We start from the raw sequence: 24,950 nt of genomic DNA, 5'->3' as shown, positions 1-24,950 counted from the left end.
GCAGTGCTTTTACATGTTTCGCTCATACAAATCCTGGGTTCAGTTCATGTCAGTATGGTATGAAAATGACTCTACAAAGACTGACAAATGGTTGGCTATTTAGCCTTTAGTAACTATCTAAATTATCTTGTGGTAAGGCAGTTGAGAGCAGACCACTGCCAAACAGCAATGTTGTTTACAGTATATGCCCCAATATCAACATTCCTTGGAGTATCCCTCCAGCAACGTACATGTTTGCTCATTGTCGGAGTTCACAGAAGAGATGAATCGGTTGGGAACACGTGGGACATTTTGGCATCTGTGTTTTGACAATATTGGTTCAATGGCAGATTTTACAGGCTAATAAAAAGGACAAAAGACATTCTTTATCCACTTCAAGGGCAACATTTCTGTTTAAGACATTACTCATTAAGATGCTCTGTGCGATGAACTTTGTTTACCAGAGCACACAGCACATGTCCCAGCTTTAAGCCAACAAAAGCACATTTGTTTTATTTTGATGGGGAATTTGTTGTTAAGTTATCATACCTCAACAGGTAGATGGATACCGCCTAAAAGTGTAGCCGACCATGACAAAACCTCCTTGCACACATTCGTGATCCTCCTCCAGCATAGAAAAGGAAAGAGCGAGGACAGGCACTGGGAAATTTAAGGTAGAAAAAAAAAAAAAGGGGGGCAAAACAGCCTGAAACTGTGGCATGACAATTCTGTACAGCTGGCTGTAAAGTAAAGCCAAGGAGCTGGCTTTTGTCTGCAGGGAGTATGTCTGTTCTGGGACTAGGGCACTCTCGCTCTTTCAGTCCCGTCTCTCTGAGGGGTTTTGCTGCAGCCTAGAGACACAGCAGGCTAATTGACGAGTGCCAGGCTTTGTTTTATCTTGGCAGCCTCACAGCAATGTTGACCAAATGTTGCCAATGGACAGATGGCGTGCCACGGTGCTGAATGGCCAGCAAGAGCACCAGACTGACTCTCTGTGCAAGAGCTAGTGTCCGTCTGATCTCAACCCCCTCCCCCTCATTAATCACTGGCTCCAAATTGATAATCCTTACAGAGGTTTGAAGAAAACAAAAAACGCTGTATCTTCAACCGACAGATGCCAGTTCCTGCTCAAAAATTCAGACTAACAAAGCCTTGAAGTGCCATCCACACCAGTTCTTTCTTGCAGCAAAGAAAGATTTTCACATGAAAGACACCAAATTGAAAACCTCACCGTCAAACACTAAATGGCTTTAAGCAGGACATACAATTTACATAGATACCAGAGTGGTTTTGGAGGAGTTCTGGGAAGCGGACTCACATGTGTGGACTAAGTTCATAGAAGTTCCTGTTGCGATACTCTTCCACTTTGTCTGGAGTGAAGATGGGCAAGGACCTGTAGGGGTTCATGGAGATCACCACACTGCCAATGTATGTCTGGGGGCAGAAGAAGAAATGAAAGGGTTAGAGGGAATCAACTTATACACAGACTGGTACCCAACAGCCCTCTGTCCATTTGGGTGTGAATTGTTAAGTCGTGGTCGGAGGAGTTCTGCCTCTGTCAGCTTCTCCCTGCTGGGTGTTCTTAATGCGTTGTTGAGGCATACAATGCCTGAAGTGAAACTGAAGACGCACTTAAAAAAACAAAGAAAAGTTTATGGAACCTGTGGTCTAGACAGTAAACACAGACTGCAAAGAGGTCAAGGTGCTGAAGGCGGGTTTTAGTAAGAGTATGTGTCCAAGTATCCATGATGCCATACCGATGCCCAACAGGCCTATATCATGAAACACCTAAAGCGCTAAATAAAATGGAAATCTTTCATGTAGCATTAGCCAATTACATAACATGTAATTAAAGCACAAGAAAACAGGTCAGCAGTGTTTTTTTTAACCTAAAAATAACTGCTTTTCTGTTTCATATTGTCACATAATATAACACCTTTTACATAACATTCGCGCAGGTACTGTTCAACAGATAACACTTCTGATATTTCCGAAAGCGAATGCAACCAGCCATCATCTTCATTGTCCTCCTACGCTCAAAAGGGAGTCCAGAGAGCACATCAAGCTCAAACATTTTCTTTGCTTTCCATGGTAATGGCTGTTGCATAACCCACTCTGACAAGAGTGGAGCATGGCCTTCCCTGTGGCAACGCCACAACCTCCCACAGCCTCTTGTTCATAAGCCCACCCGAGGAAAGAAGAGGCCATTTCAAGTGCAGAGGAAAGGTAACAAAGGAAAAACAAAAGTGCCCAAATAGTAGAATTCTCTCGACCATAAGCCCAAAACACACTACAATTGTTTTCAGCCTCTGCAAATCATTAAGAATAGCCCAAATTGCATCATAGAATTGTTTTATCATTGTCTGTGCATAGATATGACTTCTGTAAATTTAAAGATTGTCAGTTAATTATCATGTGAAAAATTGGTACTTGGAATGAAAGGGCCTTTAGGAACTAAGGTTATGGCTAATAAAAAAAAAAAAAATGTGTGGGGCTGAAAATGCAGCGGTTATGTAGAACGACTTCCACAGATGCTAGTTACACTTTTAGAGAATCCATTTAGGATGGAGACTGATCATCCTGCTACAGATCTGGTGTGAAGGAAAAGAGGCCATTACATCTAATCATGCAACGCACAATGCAGAGCTAATCATGGTTAAAACAATGAGGGCTTTAGGGATTAAATAAACATGAGAGGAACACTCTTTTCTTGCTCAGGAGAAGAGGAAGAGTCAGACATGAGAAGCAGGGCATCAGTTAACAGGGTGATTTTCATTCTCTTTGACTTTCAACCGATGTTATTGGATACATGATGCGCGTTCCCCCCTGGAAAACAAAGCCATGTTTCTTCTGCTGTGAGCTGTCATATGATAGTTTGGGGTGGGGGTGGGGGACCATTTGCGAGGAATGATGCCACACAAGGGAAAAATACATTCACATGCAAGGGTTGTACACCACAGATTTATTGGATAAGTATAGGCTTCAAAGCTTTTCCCCGTCATCACTCTTGAGGTGCAGCTTATGCCACCAAAAAAAAAAAGCTCCCATTATTTACTTGGAGCCATGATTTACCTTTCCATGAAGATGTCACTTTTAAAGCAAAAAAGGTCAAATCAGAAATACTAAAATTGTGCACCTTTTGGAGGAGCGTTTATTAAATAAATAGTTTTAATTGCATGCTTAAGTAGTTCCCCCAACATTTAGGTCAACGCCACACAGGAAATAAAAAAAGCTCGGCGCTTACAGTTTAGGACAGAAAATTGAGGGCATTTGAAATATGAAAACGCGATTCCCATTCCTCAGCAGGATGTGGGCTGCATCTCGGCAAAATATCTAGCGCGGCGGCGAAGGTAATCATCGCTATATGAGGTGACATCATCCCTCGGGCCCGGAGCCCCGTGAGCCAACAGCAACCAGAGCAGAGCTGTAATCACCAAGGCTGCATAGTTCTTCAACCCCGTCTCTTCTAGACATAGCCAGCCAGCCAGCATGCCAGTCCCTTCTTGTCCCTTAGATCTGGATGTCTTGCCTCATTTAAGAAAAGCCATCATCTACATTCCTTGGTGATGCGAGTTATTGATTGGTCCGTTACTGTGGCCGAGACTTAAATGAGTGAGGGAATGAAAGAACAATGGAGGCATGAAAAGTATATACGCGTTTCCTAAGGGAAGCCGTCTATATCGGTCTTTGGGAGCAGGGACGAGCAGAAGAGCCGAATGCAAACACAATTTCATGACTTGAATAGACTTACGTAGATCTCATTGTGGTCGAAGCGGTTCCTCAGGTTCTCAATGAATGAATCCTCGGACAGGGGTTCTAGGAGGACCATGTCGCCTACCCCAATCATGTTGTCTAGAAGTGACGTCTTCACCTCCATTTTGGCTGCAGGTGTCCCCCCCTGCACAGAAATACAGAGGAAGGAAGAGATACATCACACTTAAGGTAAAATAAAATAAAAAGTACCATGTGGAGTTTTTGACCAATCAGCAAGCAAATACAGAGGTAAACAATGCATGGCTTCAAATATAAAAAAAATAAAAAAAATCAGCATTGCATATGAAGAATAAAATGCATACAACTCATTTGTTGGACTTCATGTGTTCTGGTGAAAAACACTGGTTCAAGAAATGTATGACATTATTGCACCCATTATTCTACGTTTGTTGTCCATCATTGTGAGGGCTCCAACTAAGTTTTTCGAGAGGCGTTCTCTGATCACAAAATAAACAGTCCTAAACTTAGCCAGTGCAAACAAACTCCGGGGTGGCCATGTTTGTACAGCAGCGGTTTGACTCAGGGGAGGAGCGGGGCCTTTTGATTGGCTGTTCAGTTCCGTGGCACGTGAGAATGTCTCAGAGGCTATTATATAACTAAGGAACTTTGCCCTTGACCTCTGGGTGTCTGCTCAACTGGAATCTGCTCCTGTTTTGGGGCTTCTTATAATTTAAAAAACAGTCTGTTTCATAGTTCTTTCTGCAGCCCTCTGGCTTGTCTCAGCAATATAATATTTGTGGCCAGTAAAGGATCTGGGCTGGTGCGCACCATGACAAAGACACTGCTGGGGCAGGCAGTTTTCAGTCCAGTGTTTCCTCACATCTCCTTTTGGACAGTAATCCCAACGCTATAGGGCTGGAGATAAAAGAGGCACCTCGGATACATTCAGGGCCTTGATACGGGGCTTTGCTGCACTAAAACCCCAATGGCTGCTGTTGTGACGAGCGCTCCATAACAGACCATTATATGAGGCCATGTAGTCATCTATTCTTCCCTGCTCTCTTTTAGTAAGGTTCGTCTTTTTTGGCTAGAAAATGACATTGGCTGGCACAGTATAATATATATACATATAAATAAACACTGTGTATATATGCAAGCACTCAGTTTTAGATGCGTTTTTCGATATGGGGAAGTGTAATGTTCTGCATGGATTAATATTACAGAAATATCTGATAATGCAGCCAAAGATGTGCTGTGTGAAGTTCGTGTTTGGGGATTTAACCACTGGATCAGGGGATAATAGAGAATGTGATCTGAAACAATTGGCCGACAGCCAAAACAGGACGACTCGAAGCGCCAACATTTCAGTAAAAAAAACCTCACTTTGGCTCCGAGACGTAGCCTTCCATCAGCTGTCAAATCAACTTTTTGCAGCAACTTCAGAGCAGTAAGACATTCCTGACGAAATAAAAATGGATTCTCTGTGTAGACTTCCACATCCCTTTCCCCCTGGCTTCTGTTCCCCCTGCAGGGCACAGTGTTATTGGACCATAAAGAAGTTGCCAGGCTCTTAGTGGGAGGCAAGACTCTAGTTCCAAAACCACTCACACTCACACTCAAAACAAATCTTTGAAAAAGGTGGGCTGAGACTGAGGGGGAAGAATGTTGAAAGACGATTGATGTTTTATTGCAATTAAGACCTTTTAAAAAGGGCTGTAACAGCTCCATCTCGAATCATGTACAAAGCAGTGGGAGGAATATTTGATCACTTGTCAACCGGTGAGGTCCGTAACTTTGTGCACGTCAACTAGTGCAATGTGTCCGTCTGATGGCTTTGTGTCAAACAATCCCAGCAACTGCTCATGTCTACCAGCTGCTTTGGTTGTCTGCAACATTATTTTGAATCAAGTCATTTCCTTTTCACATTGTTGCGGATTCTCTCGAGGGATGAAACAACAATCCCCTGCTCTGTGACCTCACAATATACGTCATCTGCAGGGTAGAATTACATTAGTTTAAAATAGAATAGATTCCTACAGTCTGAATTATCAGACATTCATATACCTTACAAATGCACAGACACAATTCCTGACCCTCTTTGAATATCGGTCATCCAGAGCATCCAATGATGTACGTATGAGCTCGCCCACAATCAATATTGTTCAAACCAATCACTACAAAGTCAGTTAGCTGCCCAGCTACAGACAACGTACTGACAGTAAGTGCATTAACATGCTACAGTGAAAGTGCCGAGTCTAGTCTGGTATTAACAAACCGGAGTTAAAAAGGACAAAGCCTACTCCTCAGTGAAAACAGATGCTGAAGCCCCCCCCCGGGTCCATGTCGCCCAAGTGCCTGTGCCATTCTGACCAACAGCATATTGCATCTGTCTGCACTAGCCTGGCTGCTGCGTGCCCTCAGCTCGCTGATAACCCACTACCCCAGATTTGGTGCTGGCTTCTAGGCAGAGAGTGACACAATCCCATTAATAAGAGTTGCTGCCTGCTGTTAACTGTTGTACTGGATCCAAAGGGTGGAGAATGAGAGAAAACCTGACCGCCCTGATTAAACTCAGGGGATTATCCTCACCGCCGAGTGGTGGAGAGATGAGAATATAGTCCATGTAGGTAAAAAAACGATTTTTGTGATTTTCTTCAATGTACACACAAAAAAAGAAACTCCTAGTTATTATGATTTTACAGATTTCTTTAAATACACTCATTGTATCTGTCTAAATCAAAAGGGACCCTAGTATGAACCTTTTGCGAAATAACTGGATTAAAAGTGTCCCGCTTCATCAATCTCTCTGATGCATTTTGCATCAGAGAGATTGATTAAATCTCTTTGATGCATGTGTAAGAGGTAGACCGCACACGTGCCCACATGGTTTAGCTGCTATTAATCTCAAATCTAAATCTCATGAATCAGTGATGTAGCGAAACTTATGGTCAAATACCCTCGTGTGGATGCACGTTCCCTTTTCTGAGTGCGCTCCGACTGGCACTGCGTGTGTGGCAGATGGGGGTTTACACATCATTTAAGTTTGGCACATTGAACGCTGACCTTACGAGTCGAAAACATTATATTATGCTTTAAAAAAAAAACTGGATCTGGGAAGTGTTTATATGATTCCCTAATAATTACTTTTTGATAGGAAATCCTGGTACAACTCTGGCATTAGTCATCCTCTGCTATCAGCAATATAAAATAAACAGAATACCTGCAGCTGGCACTAAACACCCCCCATCCTCTTGATGTCACGCTATGTGCAGCATGCTGGCAAAACAGCTACAGCACCTTGAATGTCAGGAGAAGGACACAACTGAGTCACTGTTTTGATCCTACATTCAGTACAAGTCACATGTTTTCATTTTAAATTTGGTCTATAACTCCAACAGATTAAAGCGCTGTAGAGGCGCGGGTGATTTTACGTGATAGACCTGGGATTTCGATGCATACCACTAATATTATGAGACACGCTTTGCTTCCTGGAACTGACACTGACCTAGACTTCCCAGCAAGATCAAGCAACGTGAAAAAAAAAACACCATTAAATGTACATATATTATTTACAGGCCCTGAGGCCACGTGATCTTTTCTGTCCTTAGCGAGGAGAAAAAGTCACTGAACCAAAAAGGTCAATAGCCGTACAGGCATTCACATGCATGCAAAACACACAAGTACTTGTGAAAAATACAAAAACAGTGGAGTCAATAAACCAGCTGTTACTTGTCAGGGTGCATGTGCTTGATGAGAAATAAAGCCGCTCAGAGTGGCTATCAATTTTGAAATGGCCATTTTCCTCACGATCGACAAAGCAGGCCTGCAGTCTACCACGACATGTGGTCTGTGAGACAGCAAGAGGGCATTGTGTGCGCTACACTGAGAGATGATTGCCGTCATTCTACCTTGGGAGCGGTTGTTTGAGAACACAGAGGCGTCTATATGTGCAAACAAACGATGATAAAATGCATTATGCGGCGTAATAGCCTGTAAAAAACCCCCCTCAGATCGAGCAGGCCACGTCAGCAGGCAGGAGAGTCACAACATCACAGGCTGCTGGCAATGATGGAGATTAAAGCGCTCCCTAATGGAGCAGCAGCAGGGCGTTGGGTTGTGCCAAAGAGACGGCCGGAAAACAGAGAGGACAGAGGTTTAGGAGGGGCAGAGAGCGAGCTGCTGCATGAGAAAGTGACCTGGAATCCAGAGTCTCAACACCGCTCCAGGTGCAGATCTGTGCGAGAGTGTATGTGTGTGTGTGTGTGTGTGTGTGTGCTGTAGGCCGGCACTCCACTTGCAGGCGCACTAATACGACTGCTGATTTGATTTCTATCTGTCAAAAGCCATTTGCAATTCAAATGGAGTTTTCATGGCACACAACCTTCCAGCCTGGTTAAACATAAACCTGTAACCCAAACAAACACCGCGCTTTGTTTACAATACAGTTCAAACACCAGGGAGACTGGTACATTTGCAAAACACGGGCCTACAGCTGGCAATCAAAATGACGAAGGGATCAAACAACCAAACCAAAATGAATCCACCAAGCACACAAAAACCTTGATTGAAATGAGATGACCGACAGGAACAACAGTCTGTGTTGGCTTTAAACGGCCCTGAAAACACATTATTTATCAGCTTCTTACTATAAGCAATGGAGTCCTACATGATCGGAAACTAACCTGCCAAAGTTGGAACAGTTCTGGTAATGTCACATGACTGCTGGTCGCCACGTCTCAGTTGGAAAATGGCGATGCACCAATCAGGTTTTAGCCACGTTTGAATCAAAATGTGGTGATCGAGGGCCTTTTTAACAGCAGACATTTTGACTAGTAAATGCCTGCTCACATCCTATATAATGATGGTCTAAAAACCATTGCTCTTTTGTAAAGCAGTCGACAGTGTATACCACGACAGAGCAGGCTAAAAAAAAAAGAAGCCATGACCATTTTGGACTCTCTGGCTCGCCGTTCCCAAGTTGAAAATTGATGTGAAAAATGTAAAAAGAGTCTTAACTCGCTTATTTATGTGTTTTGACAAATAGAGCAGAATAGTATTTGTCATTTCTCCCTTCTCTTCATAAGCAATGGAGCATAAGTGTGCCAAGACATCCCTTACGCATACTTATTTCCCTTTGTAGTAAAACACACTGTAAAACCTAAAAGTGATTTATACACCATGGACAGATCAGGTGAAAGCTGTGAGCCTTTACGAAGAATTTTAACTTGCATCGTGAAACAGGTGGCAGTTAACTTTGTACTAGGCCCCTCCACACACTCGCAGCTCCCAAATGACGATGCCAGGCAACTGTCTGAATCCTATAAAATACCATTTACCCACAGAACATAAAGCATGCTCATATCTATGCTCACAGTCCACTTTTAAAGCTTTTTAAAAAAAGGACGGCTCTGGTGGAGTTGTAAATAAAAACCCTGCCTATGGAATCTCTAGTTTGTACAATTAATATGGTCGACAGCCTTCTTTTCCATCCTCGAGGTCCGGGTCGTTGCACTTTACGAGTAACAACAGCTGTAAAGTGGCCAAACCACTATCGGCTATCAAATACAAGCACACAGGAGAGCCCTGCAAGGTTGCATTTTTTCCAACTGTATTATAGTACATGACTCCACTCAAATGTTCCCCAGACTGCTCCGCATTAGCAGCTTCGGAGTCGTCTGCAGAACAGGCTGTCAAACACTTGGTCTGGCTTGGTTCGCTAAGTGAATGGAGAAAGCAGCTGTAGTGGACCTAACAAAAGCAGCAGTGAGCTGAATGAAAATGTACAGGGTTAGAACTCTAGCTGCACGGGGAGACTATGGACGGAGAGTTTTACAATTAAAGTGAATGGGTGGAAAATTCTCTGCGTCAAACAGCACTGGGGAAGGTTCTTTGTTAGGGTAGTTTTTTTTTTACCCTTTTAACTCCAAAGTAACATAACAGAAACAAAAGTTCAAACGGGATCACGGTGTATGTAGTTGATGAGGTGCTGCATTGGAGCTGCGACTACTTATCAGCAGGACTTTGGACGCTTCTTCAGAAAGTGCTCCCTGAACAGAGGCTGCTGAAGGCTTTCCACGGTCCAGTCCATGGGGCTGCACGTGCGTGTCCCGGTCCACCTCTGGTGATGCAGGGTTAACACAAGACGCACGCCTCACTACGCTAAGCTGCACGGCCAGACAAGTGCAAACACTGGTCATCAGCATGATGTTGGCCCGGGGACTTTGTTCCTCTATACACACACACACACACACCACTGCATATCCCCCAACAGTGTTCATGAAGGAGGCTTTTGGCACTATAAAAAAAAAAAAAAACAACACACTGATGCAACTGAAAGCAGGCCAGCCAACAAGCTCACACTGAGGAGAGCTACTAGAGAAGCCAACAGTCCCCACACACTGACGTCTTGCAAGTCGGAGCTGAAAGGTTGTTACTTTTTCCAGGAGTCTCCATGCAACTCTGGAGGCTTGCCACACTCACTACCTTTCACAGTCATCTTACATCACTGTTTGTTTGATCAGCGCGGGTAATAAAGTTCCCATCTGGCTTCCCGGCTGAGACTCTGGCTAACAGAGACAGGACATATTTGTGGAAAACCACAAGAAGAAAGACACAATCCTTTATCTGATCCTCTTGGGAATTTCAAGTTCACAGATGGAATTAGAAGTCGAAAACTGAAGGATACGAAGTAGTGCCAAGCATAGAAAGAATCTCCCATCAAAAGGAGAGCAACAAACTGGAACATTTAAAGTACAAGAAGAACGTCAGTTTGTAATGTTTCCGCTGAATTCATGTTTTGTATCTCTGACGGCACAAAGCTTAAGAAGCATGAGTATGTTTATCCTGGAAATGTGCGCAAATGCTCATGGTTTGGCCTAAACTGCTTCGTGCTTACGGAAATTTAAAAAAGGAAAATAAGAATCAAAGTCAAGGTAAAACTTGTGTTTAGACTGAGTACAATCAGCGGTTTCTGCATAGGCCTTGACTCTCATTTGAAAACCCATCACAGTTGCTGTTTCCAATTAGAAAATGCAGACACATTCAATTTTCTCTACAGTTACAAGAACATTACAGGCATCCGTTGTGTTCTTACAGCAGCATTTCTCCTATGATATAATGATTCAGTGGAGTTTTTTTTTTTTTAATTATCTGATGCAACCACAGGGTATTTAAATACTGTAGAGTGATGTAGCTTTTTTCCTACACCTACTATAGTTTTTCTTCCCAGAAGGCATTCCTCTCCTCTGATTTAGAAGTCCCAGGCTGGATCCCACAGGGGATCCCGGTGGAAAGAAAGCAGGTCAACTCTGACAAGAAGGAACTTTGGGATGTTTCTCAGAGAGGTGAATAGTTTCATTCATGCGGTCCGTGCTCAGCAGTAATTTATTCCAGGCAGCAGCAGCATTAGGATCTCTTAAAACCGAGCGCGACTGGAGAGTAAATCTAACTTCAGTCAGTTTAAAGCCGACATTGATATTTTTCGGTATGGATCCAAGTGTATCCACAGATCATAGGGTACATGGTGTTAGGATGTAATTTGAATGAAATAGGAAGACTTTACTTTGAATGATCCCACCATGGAGGTCAGAGTTAACAGTTTTCATTTACCCCCCCCTCATGCACAACAGACGAAACGCCCATTCTACAGACGGCTTTCCATTCACACATTGTTCGGGTTGTGTGATGATACGGCGATTATCTGCCGGTGTGGAGCAGGCTTCTCTATCACGGTCGCCGTCTAAAAAAGACGGACTGAACTCTGGATGAGTTTTGAGAGTTGACACATCTGCTGCTGCCCTCCGCGTCGGGCTCTGCAGGAGTTTGACTCTCGTCAGCTACAAAGATGGCACTTAAATCCGCAGATGTATGCAATTAGCCAGCGCACTTTCCATTAGCGTTGCCAAAATCTGCCTTAGTTTAGGTTAAGAAAGAGACAAACGGCGAAACTAACTCGGACACACTGAGTCCTATCGGGTTTTATCCTCCAACAACCCGTAGCCTACACAAAGAAAAAGAAAGATAAACAAAATCCCAACCCCCTCCTGCACGAAGTGAGGAGGTATGAATGAGTTGGGAAGCAGATGGTCCAAAGACAATACAAAGTTTACTTTGGAAAAAGAAAAGTTGCAACGCGTGCAACAGTGTAACAAATACGACTCAAACGGTCGCAGTAGTTACAATGTTCAGCACATGTAACAGAACACGTCAAACTTGCCTCTTTATCTCTGCAAGACTCCCTCTCGTCCTAAATCCACTTCTGCGAACAAAAAAGTAGGATCCCAGAGGTGATTCTCCAAGTTCTGGAGTGGCTCCTGAAGCCCTTCCCCGCTGCCTTTAGTCTAACGCGTGTCTGCTGTGCTGGATGAGGCTGAACGTGGCTCTCATCTGGACCTCAGCACTTTGAATGGAGCTCTGGATGGACTTGAGAGTGCGTGGTCCGCCGGGCGTAGGGAGTGGCTGGAGCGGCGTCTCTGGGCTAGTCCAGCGTCCCTTAATTACCTCCAGCGTAGGGGGAGGTGGGGCTGTGATGCCTTCAAATGTCGTCGGGATTTTTGGTGGTAATCACTCTTCGTGACTCCAGCCGTGATTATGGGCAAAAAACAAAGCTTTCTACAGCCCTATTCCATCGCCAGTCATTTCTAATAATAGGCTACACCTCACATCCAAACACCACAATCTTAAATGTGGTGCCATACCGATAACCCAACCTTGGGCCAGAGGGTGTGCTTGTCGTAAACGAGAATAGTCTTTCTGGAATATTAACGAAAACTTGATGAATGGACTGATAACATGTTTTTTGCATGTGTAAACAAAGGCAGTCGTTGGGCTAAAAGGTCAATCTTGGCCAGAACAAGGCGAAACAATAGTTGCCAAACCTTCAGAACCAAGCTTTACGAGGTGAATGGTAACGCAACATTAAAGTTTTCCCTTCATCCCATAGACTGGTAGCCCAACCACCCGACAGCACAACATCCCCCTCCTGTGTCTTAATGATAGATAGCAACGACTTGTTGACCCATTATTTAATGCTCGCCTACTAACTCTGGGTCAGTTTGGTGTGTCACTAGATATGGTTAAACCCTATACTGTATGAATTAATACATATGTACTTTATATATAAATATACACTTTACACACAGTCTATGGGTTAAAAATCCTGATGACCAGAAAACTGACCCTGTTCAGATTTTTTTTCATCTATTCATTCCTTTAGCGCTGACACAGCGCTGTGGAGATAGGTGGCTATGCGTAGCCTATTCATTCCAGCGTTAACTAAACACAATGACTACGAACTGTACAGGGGGGTTAATTGCAAGGGTTGACGTTAGTAATCGATTTTGCAAAGTAGGTAGAGGGTAAGTTCAACCATATTGTATTGAATACAAAAATTCGGTATTAAGTTCACCATGGTTATTTTCATTCCGACAATATTTTCTCAGTTTTTAGCAGTTTGTGAATTGTGTTCACCCCACACAAGTGTAATGACCCACATAGAATCAGTGTTAATGCGCATGCGTTGTGACGTCCACACTTTCCTCTTCTCTGGGATTGACTGCTAACGCTACCTGACTGTAACGGTTCACCAGTGGTATTAGTTTTTATTTTACGGACTGTTTTTGCTCATAAAGAGGATTTCGGTGAGTTTGTCTTTGTTCGATGTAATTGAGCGACGGTCTTATATTTATGCTTATTTCGGCACTGCGTCAGGCTGACTGTAGCTAGCTAGTTAAGCTAAGCTAACGTTAGCATCGACGTTACCCCGTGTTTGAAGTTAGACATCCACGGCTTTAACATGGCGATCTAACGTCAATTCGTTGGTGTGAAAGTGTATGCCATTTTTCCAGATCTTGATTAACCAACATTTTGAAAAATAGTTGCGTTAACTACACGTCGTTTGATATATTAGCACCATAACGGTGAACATGGTTAGACGAACGCCCAAGACTGTTGCTTTTACACAGTTTCCATTATGCTGGTAAAATTAAATTATGCATAAATTGGCACCCAATGATTATTACATTGCTCCCTAAAATATGTCGGATGGCTAGCTTGTTTTACCATGCACAATGTGCTAACACCAGTGTTGTTCCCTCGTCTGTTTCCATTACATTTAACGTTATATTTTGATGAATGCTAATTCAAAAACGGCCTTCACCTTTGAATGTTGTATCGCACGATGTCTTCAGTTTTTAAATAAACTTAAGCTAGGTGATGGCTAGAATTGTTATCATTTATTTAAAGTGTTGCTTTTTTCAATGCATATTATAGAATTAGAAAGTATGTTTGTGTCCCGATCTTAATTCCATTATTCTTGTCTTTCAGAGTGTCTTTTATGAGTAATCAAAGGCAGCAGAAGCCTACGCTAACAGGCCAGCGTTTCAAAACCCGGAAAAGAGGTGACCCACTTTAGTGAATCGCACAATTCCGCACACAGATCTTTTTTGGAGGTTGTAGTTTTAATGAACAAGTAGGCCTCCGTCAGATTTCACAAAGAGCACGTGCTTGATTGTCTTCCAGCTTTTCATAGTACTGACTTTTCCATCCAGCGCCATACCTGTCTACAATCACAGACACAGGAATGTGATTGTATGGTTTTATAACTGAAGAGCACGCCCATTTGTTAACTAACTAGATATTTAACACATTTAATTTGCCACTTTGCATATTAAAGAATGCTATCTGGCCAAACACTGTTGTGTGGCAAATACATTTAGTTTAAATGATGATGTTTTTCACTGCAAGAGTAGGCACACACACGCATACATAAATATGAATACTCTAGGATTTTACTGTAATGCCTTATGCAAGGAAGAGAATATGTATGTGTGTGTCTGTGTGTGTATGTGTATATATATATATATATATACACATACACACACACGCGTCCCCGAACAAGACTTTTAGAATGTCGTAAGTGGCAGGATAAACTCATGTATAAATGTGTCTTTTTAACAGATGAAAAGGAAAGGTTTGACCCCACCCAGTTTCAGGAAAGCATCGTACAAGGTCTGAACCAATCTGGCACTGATTTGGAAGCGGTCGCAAAGTTCCTTGATTCCTCTGGTGCCAAGCTTGACTACCGACGCTATGTAGAGACTCTCTTCGACATCCTGGTGGCTGGTGGAATGCTGGGTAAGAGGCAGGACTCTTTGTCATATTTGTTTCATACATTGTTGAGCTGAAGACTGTGTCATGAAACAATAGTTCCCAGGAAAGCTTTTATATTCTTTCAGTTTTGTTTTTGTTGCATTTGTAAACACACAATAATGTAAAGCAACCGAGTGGAGTTGTGGAGCATAATGCTGCATTCACACCAAACGCGGTGCGAATTATTCGCGCGAGTAGATTACATACAAAGTCTATGCACAGATGCGATGAGACTGGCGCGGCGCGAATTTCCGATGGACGCAAATTTGCGGCGAATCGCCCCAAACGCGTGAGTTGAAATTTTTCAGCTTCGCCAAAATATTCGCGTTACGCCCTGGCGTGATAGCCTATCAGTATTGAGTTGCTCCCCCCGTCATCACTGACTTCCTGCCGTTGAATCAGGAAATAAATACTGTAGCCGTCTGTGTTCACCCAGAGCTCTACGATACCTCATATCAATAGAGACCGGACCAAACTATGTGTATAAATGTGTGTGTGTGTAAACCATATGGTACAAACAATGAATAGACACTGCCGTATTTACGTCTAGATTACGTTAGTCTGAGTGTTGGTGGAGCTGCTACAATGTTAGCATAGCCTAGCACCGATCCATCCACTCCATTGAGAAGACAAGTAGCCTACAAATCGGAATCATTACGTAGTTGTTTCAGGAGTCCCTTTTTGTTGGAGAAGACGAGTACAAATCGGCATCATTAAGTAGTTATTTCGGAGTCCCTTTTTATCGGTTTATTGCCGTTAAATCGCAGCCAAATCAGTTTATTTTGTGTTTGTACAGCTGTAGTAAACAGTGACCTGTGGCTTGCTAGACACAGTGAATACAGCTCGATAAAATCCACGGAGCTCCTCTGAACAATATTATGAACCCAGACATGACGGCGTTTAGCTTCCCGGGATATCTGTGACTTCCACAACACGTACTAAGCCGAAATAGAGGTTATTTTTTCCATGGTTAATGGCGGACAGTTGAACGGCTTTCAGGGCGATAAGCCACGCCCCCTCTCCGGCGTGTCCAGCGCGATTCGCGCGAATGTACACAAATGGTCCCCGGCGAGACCAGCGGCGCGATGAATTTGCATTTGGTGTGAACACGGCATAACAATCACAAAGTTCTGAAACTGTGTTGTTTCTTTTCAGCCCCAGGGGGTACGTTGTCCGATGACATGACCCGCACAGAGTTCTGTCTCTTCAAAGCACAAGAGGACATGGAGACCATGCAGGCATATGCCCAGGTGGATACCATTACATTCCTGCTCAATTTTCACTGTTATCACAGGAAAGTTAAGAATCAACTTTTTTTTTTCAGTTGGTACAAATAAAGAATTGTTTGTGTTTCCTTCTAGGTCTTTAACAAGCTCATCCGGCGTTACAAATACTTGGAGAAAGGATTTCAGGAGGAGATTAAAAAGGTTTGCCATTCGCTAAAGGCACCTTTACAGGAACACTTAGTACCTTTCCAGGTCAAGTTTCTGAATTCATGACCATGTTATTCCAACTTAAATGTGTTAATTTGCTTTTTGGCAGCTGCTGCTGTTCCTCAAGGGCTTCACTGAGTCTGAGCGCAACAAGCTAGCCATGCTGGCAGGAATTCTGCTGGCCAACGGCAACCTCTCTGCAGCCATTCTCAGCAGCCTCTTCAATGAGAACCTCGTCAAAGAAGGTACCGACTTCTCTGCCTCGTAGGCGTGCCTAGTCGCGTCGTTCCTTGTTTTGCAGAAAAGAACCGCAGGTAGAAATAGTTGGACTGAGATTAAATAATCAGATGTTAAGTAAGATCTTTGTTTTGCTCTCGTTAGTTACTTTCCTGGAAATCAACACAAGTTTACTGTATTTTCCTGAAAGACACGTATAGTAAGCATTATCCTTTGTAATTACAATGACGAGACCATTACAACACTAATTAAACATTTGGGGAAATTAATCAGTTGGAAGTCACAAATGCTCAACTTTCATCCATCCATAGATAAGCAAACAGGCTTACAAACCGACATGCCGAGCTACCCTCAAAGAACGAGTGCCAACAAAGAGCAGCTGATCAAACTACAGTCCAACCAATACTGGATTTTAGAGGCCAGTATTGATATTTGAGACCCTAACCCACATACACGTACATCTACACCCACATACGTAGTTAATAGTCCTCATTCCTAATCAAAAGAGAGAACCCGGCGTTATGGAAAGACAAAATAGCCCATCATTTATGTGAAAATGTTTGAATTAGTCTTGTTTAATGCTTTGAGTATGAATTGATATTGTCTGACAAAAGGATGCAGATGACAGTTTGAGTTTTTGCAGAAGAAAAAAACTGTGATGGGTGGCTTTAGTTGGTCCCACTGGCACACAATGATTGCCATGTGGCTTAATGGCTTAATGTATCAGGACCTCGCAAGATAACTGGATGAAGGGAGCTGTTGAGTATTTCCTTTTTGCTGTGTTGCTGAAATTATGTTCACTGAAATTATATATAAAAAATGACTAAACTCATTGAATACACCTGTGGTATAAACCAATTTAGTTGGTGCATCCTTGTTTTAGGCATTGTTCCAGGTAAAACCTGACTAATCGCATCCTGTGAGGTTGTTTGCCAATGTAATACTCAGGCCTAACTTTATCCTGGCAGGTCTGTTCGCAACAGCTGACTCCCATTTTTCTGCATTTGTTCAGGTGTTTCAGCGTGCTTCGCTGTAAAACTCTTCAAATCCTGGCTTTCTGAAAAGGACATCAGCTCCGTCTCTTCCAGTCTCCGAAAGGTTGGCATGGACAGCAGGCTCATGGTGAGAATGACGAGGCTCAGATGAAGTATTATGTTTCCCGATGCAGTACGGGTCAGACTGCCTGTGCACTCTAAATATGATTGTTTGATGAAAATCTGATTAACAATCTGCTGTGATTGTGCCATGTAGTAATCAGGCAATTAATGAACAATGGCCTCCTAATTGCCGAAGAAACCTCGTCTGCCTCAATATCTGACTGTGCTTTTTCAGGAGCTGTTCCCTGCCAACAAGCGCAGTTGTGAGCACTTCTCAAAGTACTTCTCAGACGCCGGACTGGAGGAGCTTTCGGACTTTGCCAAAAACCAGCAGTCCATAGGGGCTCGTAAGGAGCTGCAGAAGGAGCTTGAGGAGCAGATGTCACGTGGGGACCCCCTCAAAGATGTAAGCCCTATTAGTTTTTCCCATTTTGCGTATCGACACCACTGAGGGTTGGCACTTAGTTTGTACTCGCCGTAGTGAAGCCGGTGCGCCAGAAAACGACTCGATCTCGGCCCGCCCAAGGTGCTCGTAGGCTCCTCTAGTGGTCGCAGCGCATGGTCGTTGACCTCTGAATTTTTGTAACTTGGCGCGTGCGATCACGTGACCGTCACTGATGGTTCACTGATAAAATCACCATTTACATGTCTGGAGATTATACAAAGGAGGCCAGTTGGTTTTGAGGTGCTTTAGAAACAGGAGGTCTTAAGTCTTTGAGTGTATATTTTGCAGAAAATCAAATTGTTTACAGGCTATTTAACCTTTGTTCACTTATAATGCATGTAGTACTTGACTTGTTTATTTACAGTGCTTGTACAAAGGCAGTAAAGTAATTCATGAATATAAAATATGAGTTTACAGATAATTACAGTCCCTCCTAGGCATTGTGGGGGTTGGTTTATGGCTTTTTGCTGGTTACACTCGTTGTCTTTTTGAATCTCCTCAGTTCATTTTGTTTGTACGCCCTGGCGTTTCGGAAAATAATGCAACGAACAGCATATAGAGTACATACGCCTCCGTGCATGCTCAGAGCGAGAGTGTAAACAAAGCTTAAGATTACTTTCTTCTTAACCTCTTCACCCGTTTGTCTTGAGGAGTGCCAGAGAAAAGGAAGCAGTGAATCAATGACAAGTTTCTGCTCCTGCGAGCCTCTGTGTCCTGCCAGGGTTCTCGTACCTCAGACTTCTGCAGGCTTTCTAAAGCAATAAGCCTCCGCATAGCTGACCATTGTTGGCCCGCTTTTCCAATAATGCTGTGTTCCATCCCTGGACCCGGGTCTTGCAGATCATCCTCTACGTCCGAGATGAAATCAAGAAGAACAACATCTCTGAGCAGAAGATGATTGAACTCATTTGGTCCAGCGTGATGAGCTCGGTGGAGTGGAACAAGAAGGAGGAGCTGGTCACAGAACAAGCCATCAAACTTTTAAAGGTGACTTAGCAGAGAAGATAATTGATTTACTAACCCAAAGCCGTTTCTCCGGCAAAGTGATTTAAGAATTCAGAATAATATCACTGATTTCTCCGTTTTTACATTCTCAGCAATACAGCCCACTGCTGAAGGCGTTCACCTCCCAGGGCCTCTCTGAACTAACTCTCCTGCTGAAGATCCAGGAGTACTGTTATGACAACATCCACTTCATGAAGGCATTCCAGAAGATTGTGGTGCTGCTCTACAGAGGTAAGTTATGTTTCTATAAAGCGCCTTTTTTTTAAATTTATTTTTTATTTTTTGCATCCTCGAGTTTGCGGGGGAAAAAGTTTTGTAGTGAGAAAGCTCTGAAGCCACGCGTGAACGATGCCAGATGGCCAGAGATTATAGCCAAAAGTTTGTCTTGATTGATGTCTTCAACCTGCCGGGTGACATTTGTTTTTCTAGCACCTGTTGAAATATTTGTGCTGCTGGCATCATGTTGGATAGATTCAGGTTTTTTTTAATGTTTTTGTTTGTTTCTTCTCAAAGCGGATGTTTTGAGCGAGGAAGCAATTCTGAAGTGGTACAACGAAGCCCACGTTGCCAAAGGAAAGAGCGTTTTCCTTGAACAGATGAAAAAGTTTGTTGAATGGCTGAAGAACGCAGAGGAAGGTAAGCGTCTCCTTTATCTGCCCTGATCGCATGGTGTATTTGGTTCTACCTCTCACAGCCCTAGTACACCATAACATGCCGTGGGTTTGTGCTGCGTCTCATTTTTTTTCTGATGAACAAACGGACGTATCGATTTATCCCATGTATTCTTTGTTTTCTCAGTTTATATGACATTGGTGGTAATGCTTATTGTGCATTTCTGGTCATAGTGCTGACTGCTTTCTGTTTTTACTTTTCCAGAGTCTGAGTCTGAGGAAGAGGAGGCAGACTGAGGACCTCTACCTATGACTACCATCTTGATTTCTACTTTTACATTAACATAGCACCAGATGCAGGAAAAGGACTCGTTGCAGGAGTCTGTCTGTATTTAGTTTTTTCTTTCTCTATTCCCTACCTCCTAATAACTAGTTCAACTGTAATGTAAGGGCTTTAATATTTTCATTTCCAACATCTTTACTTTCTGAATCAATACTTGTACTCTTCTTTATACTCCTACAAGAGCCGGCCACAGAAACACGTTTAGCTGAATAGATCGAAGCCCCTTTTGTTTAACAAAGAGGGACTTTTTTTTTTTTTTTGGACGGATGGTTCCCTTTGAAATCGGCCCGTTTGGAGGCATCACAGCTGTTCTATTTAGTCATGGAACTCTTGTTTGCCAGAGGTCTGTCTGTGTCGCCATGATATCTTGGTCCTCTGAAAGGCAAATGGTTTTCTCCACCTCATTTTACATTTCTGCCAATTATGTGACCACTTTGAATTTTTTGCCAATTTGTTAGATTCCGTCTCCATTATTGGTGATGAAAGAATGCCATTTCAAGCAGCAGTCATGGTGGCAATGCCCCACAAAATGAACTTTAAATGTTTTCTACATCTTACGAAACAACCATGCAAGTGTATTGTTTTTTCCTTTACCATACAGTTTGACTTTTTAAAATAAAGGGGAAATTAATGGTTTTCATTACTGCTGGATTTACTGTTACAGTCATGTCAGATCACCGTTATAGTGTGAAGTTGCATAATGGGGATATTATGAGCAATTAGAAGACTATTTTAGTCCTAAATACGCAGCCAGTGGTACTGAAAGGTTCTTGTAGAAATCCCTGTTGTGTCACGGATCAACTTGTGTTCCCTCAATGCTTGATTGTTTGATCTCCTGCAGCCTCGCGTAATCAAGAAAGGCAGCCTAGCATGTGTGACCTGAGGAGCAAACAAGCAGCTTGCTCACCTCTCTGCTAGCCCACTTTTAAATGGTAATTATGGCTCAGCCAAGCATGCAAGAGCGAGATTGTGATTCAAGATGTTATAAAAGCGGAGGTCCATGCGCATTCATTACAACAAGTCATCTTACAAAGGCTGAGAAACGAGCCGCTCGGTTTAATGCCATACTGTAAAACAAATTCTGAATTTTGAGTGCATATTTAACCACATGCATTGCAGGTGATATTAAAGTGTTAGGAAACATTTTATTGATTTTCCCCCAACCAACCAAATATTTTATACTTTTTACTTAGGTGGTGTTGAATCAAGACCATTATCTCTTCCTCTGGAAAGGATCTATTCATGCATGCTTGAACATGTTTGTGCATCTTTCAGAGGAAAATGATTCTCTTCAGCACCAGCCATCACACAGACAGTTACCCAGGCCTTGAATGCACTGGAGTGGTTATGGTAGGAGGTATTGTAAGTAAAGGTGAAACTGATTAAGAATTGTCTAGACCTCGGTAACATTTCCTCAGTCTTTACAATGGCCTTGCTACATCGGATGGGTAATATATTCTAATCCAAAGGAATATACTGTACACGACAGAGTACCTCTAACAGTATTGACTGATTATCAATTTCACTCGGTACCAACAGATGGCAGTAAGCCCTTAAAATATGCTCTTTCCTTCCATTAAAGCCTTCCACAGTTTTAAGAGTAGAGCTCAAATAGGAAAAAAGCCATTTTGAAGAAACCAGACTGGAAAGTATTAGACACAGGCACAACTACAAAGCATCCGACACCAGTGTTCTCTCTGTCCCCGGAGGATTTGTTTGCCTTTTGGTTTCATTTAGTCCCTCTAAAGAACATGAAACAATTTCGGAGAGTGACATGCGGGAAGGAGGAGAGAAACACGGCTGCTTTTGAGATTTTGGTTGTGAGCGCGTGCAGTGCTGAATGGCAGCGATGCTCCCCAGTCCTTCCCTGTGCAAAGCACCGGCGATGCCATTTTGGTGGGACCATTATCTGCTTGTTACCAGCGCTGCCTCACTTCACACCACACAGCGCTCCTCCCTGCATGTCATTTTGTGCAGGCACGGCTGCGTATCGAGGGAGGCTCTGGTATAATGAGCTGTACACACTGTGCCTCTGACGCATCTGTTTGTTTTGCTCCTGTTTTTAAACAACGACATATGCTGCTGGATATACAGTATGTATCCCAAGGCTTACCTTTCTCCCAGTTGTATCTCAATGTGTGGAAACACACTGAGCAAGACAGACTTGTCTCTTTAGTGACCGGGAGGCCAGATGTGTCATTCCCTCAGTGACTAACCATGATTTCATCTCATTATCCTGTAGCATTCATAACAAAATCATTTTTTGTAATTTACTTTTTTCAACGATCTAACCTGTCAGAGAAAAACAAGAAAAAAACTAACTTGTTTTATTTTTGGAAAATTCTCTCTCAGTTGGACTTCCCTCTTGAACTGAACAGCCCAGCACAATGTGCCAGGGGAGTTGTGGAGAGCAATTATTCTGGATTTCACACTGCGGCTTTGGTCAGTAAACACAACTCAGACTGCAATGCACAACTCATCTGAATAATGCTGTCAGAAAACAGAGGGAGACCGGGCAATGGTTCGTTTCAATGAGAAGAGAGACTTGAGATAATTACTCAGGTTTTTTCAAGCGAAAAAAAAAAGAAGAAAACCCGACCACGGCGCGCTGTGCTGAGCACAATAGATGCACTGTTTTTGTTTTGGGCAAATTGTAAGTGATATGTTTGCTTTGCATTTCAAGCAGCATTTTGTCGCAGGCCAGTTTTTTGTTTTGTTTTTTCTGCTCTGCTGCCGTTGTATTTATGGAAGACCGCTCTAATGCTGGGCTTAGCACCCAGGTGAAATATGGAAATGAGGATCAACATGTTGGCTCACCAAACGCTGCCAATTTGTCCTCGGATCAACTTCTGCCAAACATCCTAAAGCAGTGCAGCCTCCCAGCCTCAATGTAGTCATATCATGGACAACTGAGCGCCTCTGTGACAGGAAATCGCTGCTAAGCTCTTAATTAAAACCAAGAGGGCTGAGGAGATTTATTTTTTTGGGTTATAGGCTGACAGCCACTGTTGTCTGTCAGCTGTCCCCGCTCGGCCTGTGTTCAAGGCTCTGTCCCTGAAGGCAACACGGCCACCCTCTCCTGAAGCTATATCATGCAGCTGCCTTTTTAATGCTGTAGCCTGGAACCATGCTTCTCAAGGTTATTCATCACGTATTATACTCCGGTTCCAGAGGCAGTTTAATTAAAGATGACAACTACAGGTTAGAACCTTTTATACCGTGGCCACTGCCTGACTGAACGTACTGTACAGTCTCTGTATACCTTTAGCCTTTATCACTGCTTTCCTATTTGTGTTTCACTTTTACGTTTCAACAACCTGTCCTAGTGATGTATGTCTCTTTATTAGGAAATGAACAGTGAGTGAGGGATCATCTCAAATGACCCAAGTGTGGCTATTGCGCTCCTTCAAAAGGTCACCAGCATGGTATTTGAAACTGGGGGGGGGGGTTGAAGGAAGAGATGCAGCAAGAAAAACAAGACGGCCAACAGCTGAATCATAAAAGTGAGCACTACAAATATAATTGAAAGGATGAAACGCACAGGTTGTGCTGACAGGGTTCATTGATCTGGTGGTCACCATAACCTCAAATAAGGGCATCTTTGCCCCCTGAAAGCCCCCCCCCCCCCCCCCTGCCAGCTTATGGGGATCACACTGAGGGTGTGTAATGGCCTGGCGGTGAGAGTCCGGGGATTTAGCAGCTCGACTCCAGTCAACACTGAGGCTCATCACAAACTTCATTACTTTCTTGGCTCGTCCTTCTCCCTCTTCAGTGGCGTGATAGCTGTGTACAAACGACTGGGAGCAAAGAGATGGATGGCCTACATTGATACAGAGTGACTCAAGGGCTGCTATTGACTGGGTACTCGTGCCCCATATCCACAGCAACAACAACAAAAAACCAATAAACTAGTCTTGAAGAGCATATATTATTTCCTCTAACCTGCTCTAGCTCACGTTGCTTGTTAAAGAGCTTCCACTGATCCTTCTAATCATTGTCATCAGGGCTTAACAAGGCCTCTGCTGGAGGTAGAGTAAGTGCATTCAGTTGGAGCTGTGCAAGAAGTGAAAGGGAAGGGGTGGGCACTTTGACAGCCCTCATGGGAACACCAAGGCTACATCACAACACTTTGGCTGTGACAAACTGCTCTGATAACTTGCAAATGGAATGAAAGTTTGCATCTCTAGAATGTTTTTAACGAGTCTCCCTGGAGTGTGGCATAATGACTGTGGAACTCAGAGAGAGAGGGAGAGACTGCGAGTGTTCGGTCTGCATGCAGCGCTCGGCTTTCTTTTGCCCGTTTATGCACCAGCGGCTCTAGGGACTCAGACAGGCTCTGGAAAGACATGAAAAAGCCTCTACAAAACTGTTTGTTTTTGTAAGGAATGGCAGAGTAGGGAGGAGGAATGCACTTAATATTAAATGACTACTTTACAAAAAAAAAAAAAGAGAAGAAATATTGCAGATATTCAATAAAACCCACCCGAACATGAAAACAATTGACATTCTTAAAAATGCATTTAGCAAAATCTCCCCAAAGACAGATTAGGTAAGCAGCAGGAAAAGCTTTTACTTACTTTCTTGTATGCACTTGCGTATACTGTATGTAAAATCCTACTTTTTATTTTTATTTTTTTTTGTTATACATTTTCTTTCTCTAAATAGAAGATCGATGAGCATAATGCTCCCTGCGAAGGAGAATATCTCACACTGAAGCAATGACATTAAATCTGATATCAAGGTAATTGCTCTTTTTAAAGACTTCTATTTTCCAATGTTTAAAGGACTTATTTCTTCATTATCACCTAACAGGGCAGGGAAGAATCAATGATAGTCCAACGAAATGAGGAATTGATGAATGAATATAAAATGAATATATAGTGTGGGGATAAACGACTAAAGCTTTAGTTTGATCCAGGTTCCTTCTGTCGTCTTTGC

General features: G+C 43.0%; 2 protein-coding genes across 4 annotated transcripts in view; one reads left to right on the top strand and one right to left on the bottom strand.

Moving 5' to 3' along the window:
- The window catches only part of myo1b (myosin IB), a 48,273-nt gene extending 43,640 nt beyond the window's left edge, over positions 1-4,633 (bottom strand). For 2 of the 3 annotated variants that reach the window (XM_076109596.1, XM_076109604.1), the window contains exons 1-2: positions 3,731-3,909; positions 1,298-1,413 (exon numbers count right to left, since the gene is read on the bottom strand). In XM_076109596.1, the coding sequence (XP_075965711.1) occupies positions 1,298-1,413; positions 3,731-3,856 (242 nt within the window). In that variant the 5' untranslated portion in view covers positions 3,857-3,909. Of the gene's footprint in view, positions 1-1,297; positions 1,414-3,730 lie in introns of all 3 variants that reach the window. The other variant, XM_076109588.1, reaches the window with a different exon arrangement.
- Positions 4,634-13,200: 8,567 nt separating this feature from the next.
- LOC142969594 (eIF5-mimic protein 2-A-like) lies at positions 13,201-20,648 on the top strand. Its single transcript, XM_076109578.1, has 12 exons — positions 13,201-13,331; positions 14,017-14,090; positions 14,650-14,826; positions 15,997-16,091; positions 16,203-16,268; positions 16,384-16,519; positions 17,524-17,633; positions 17,844-18,014; positions 18,894-19,040; positions 19,151-19,289; positions 19,572-19,694; positions 19,935-20,648. Exons 2-12 carry the CDS (start codon positions 14,027-14,029, stop codon positions 19,964-19,966), a joined length of 1,260 nt encoding a protein of 419 aa, XP_075965693.1. The 5' UTR covers positions 13,201-13,331; positions 14,017-14,026; the 3' UTR covers positions 19,967-20,648.
- The last annotated feature ends 4,302 nt before the right edge of the window (positions 20,649-24,950 follow it).

The sequence above is a fragment of the Anarhichas minor genome, unplaced genomic scaffold (genome assembly GCF_050575085.1).
Source record: "Anarhichas minor isolate MPS153535 unplaced genomic scaffold, ASM5057508v1 ptg000004l, whole genome shotgun sequence".
NCBI classification, from domain to species: Eukaryota; Metazoa; Chordata; class Actinopteri; order Perciformes; family Anarhichadidae; genus Anarhichas; species Anarhichas minor.
This window is presented reverse-complemented; position numbering and strand designations above follow the sequence as displayed.

Coding starts and splice junctions, on each gene's coding strand:
- LOC142969594 (XM_076109578.1), top strand. CDS start 14,027: ATGAGTAATCAAAGGCAGCAGAAGCCTACGCTAACAGGCCAGCGTTTC. Junction 16,520..17,523: donor TGAGAACCTCGTCAAAGAAG/GTACCGACTTCT, acceptor GCATTTGTTCAG/GTGTTTCAGCGTGCTTCGCT. Junction 17,634..17,843: donor GCATGGACAGCAGGCTCATG/GTGAGAATGACG, acceptor GTGCTTTTTCAG/GAGCTGTTCCCTGCCAACAA.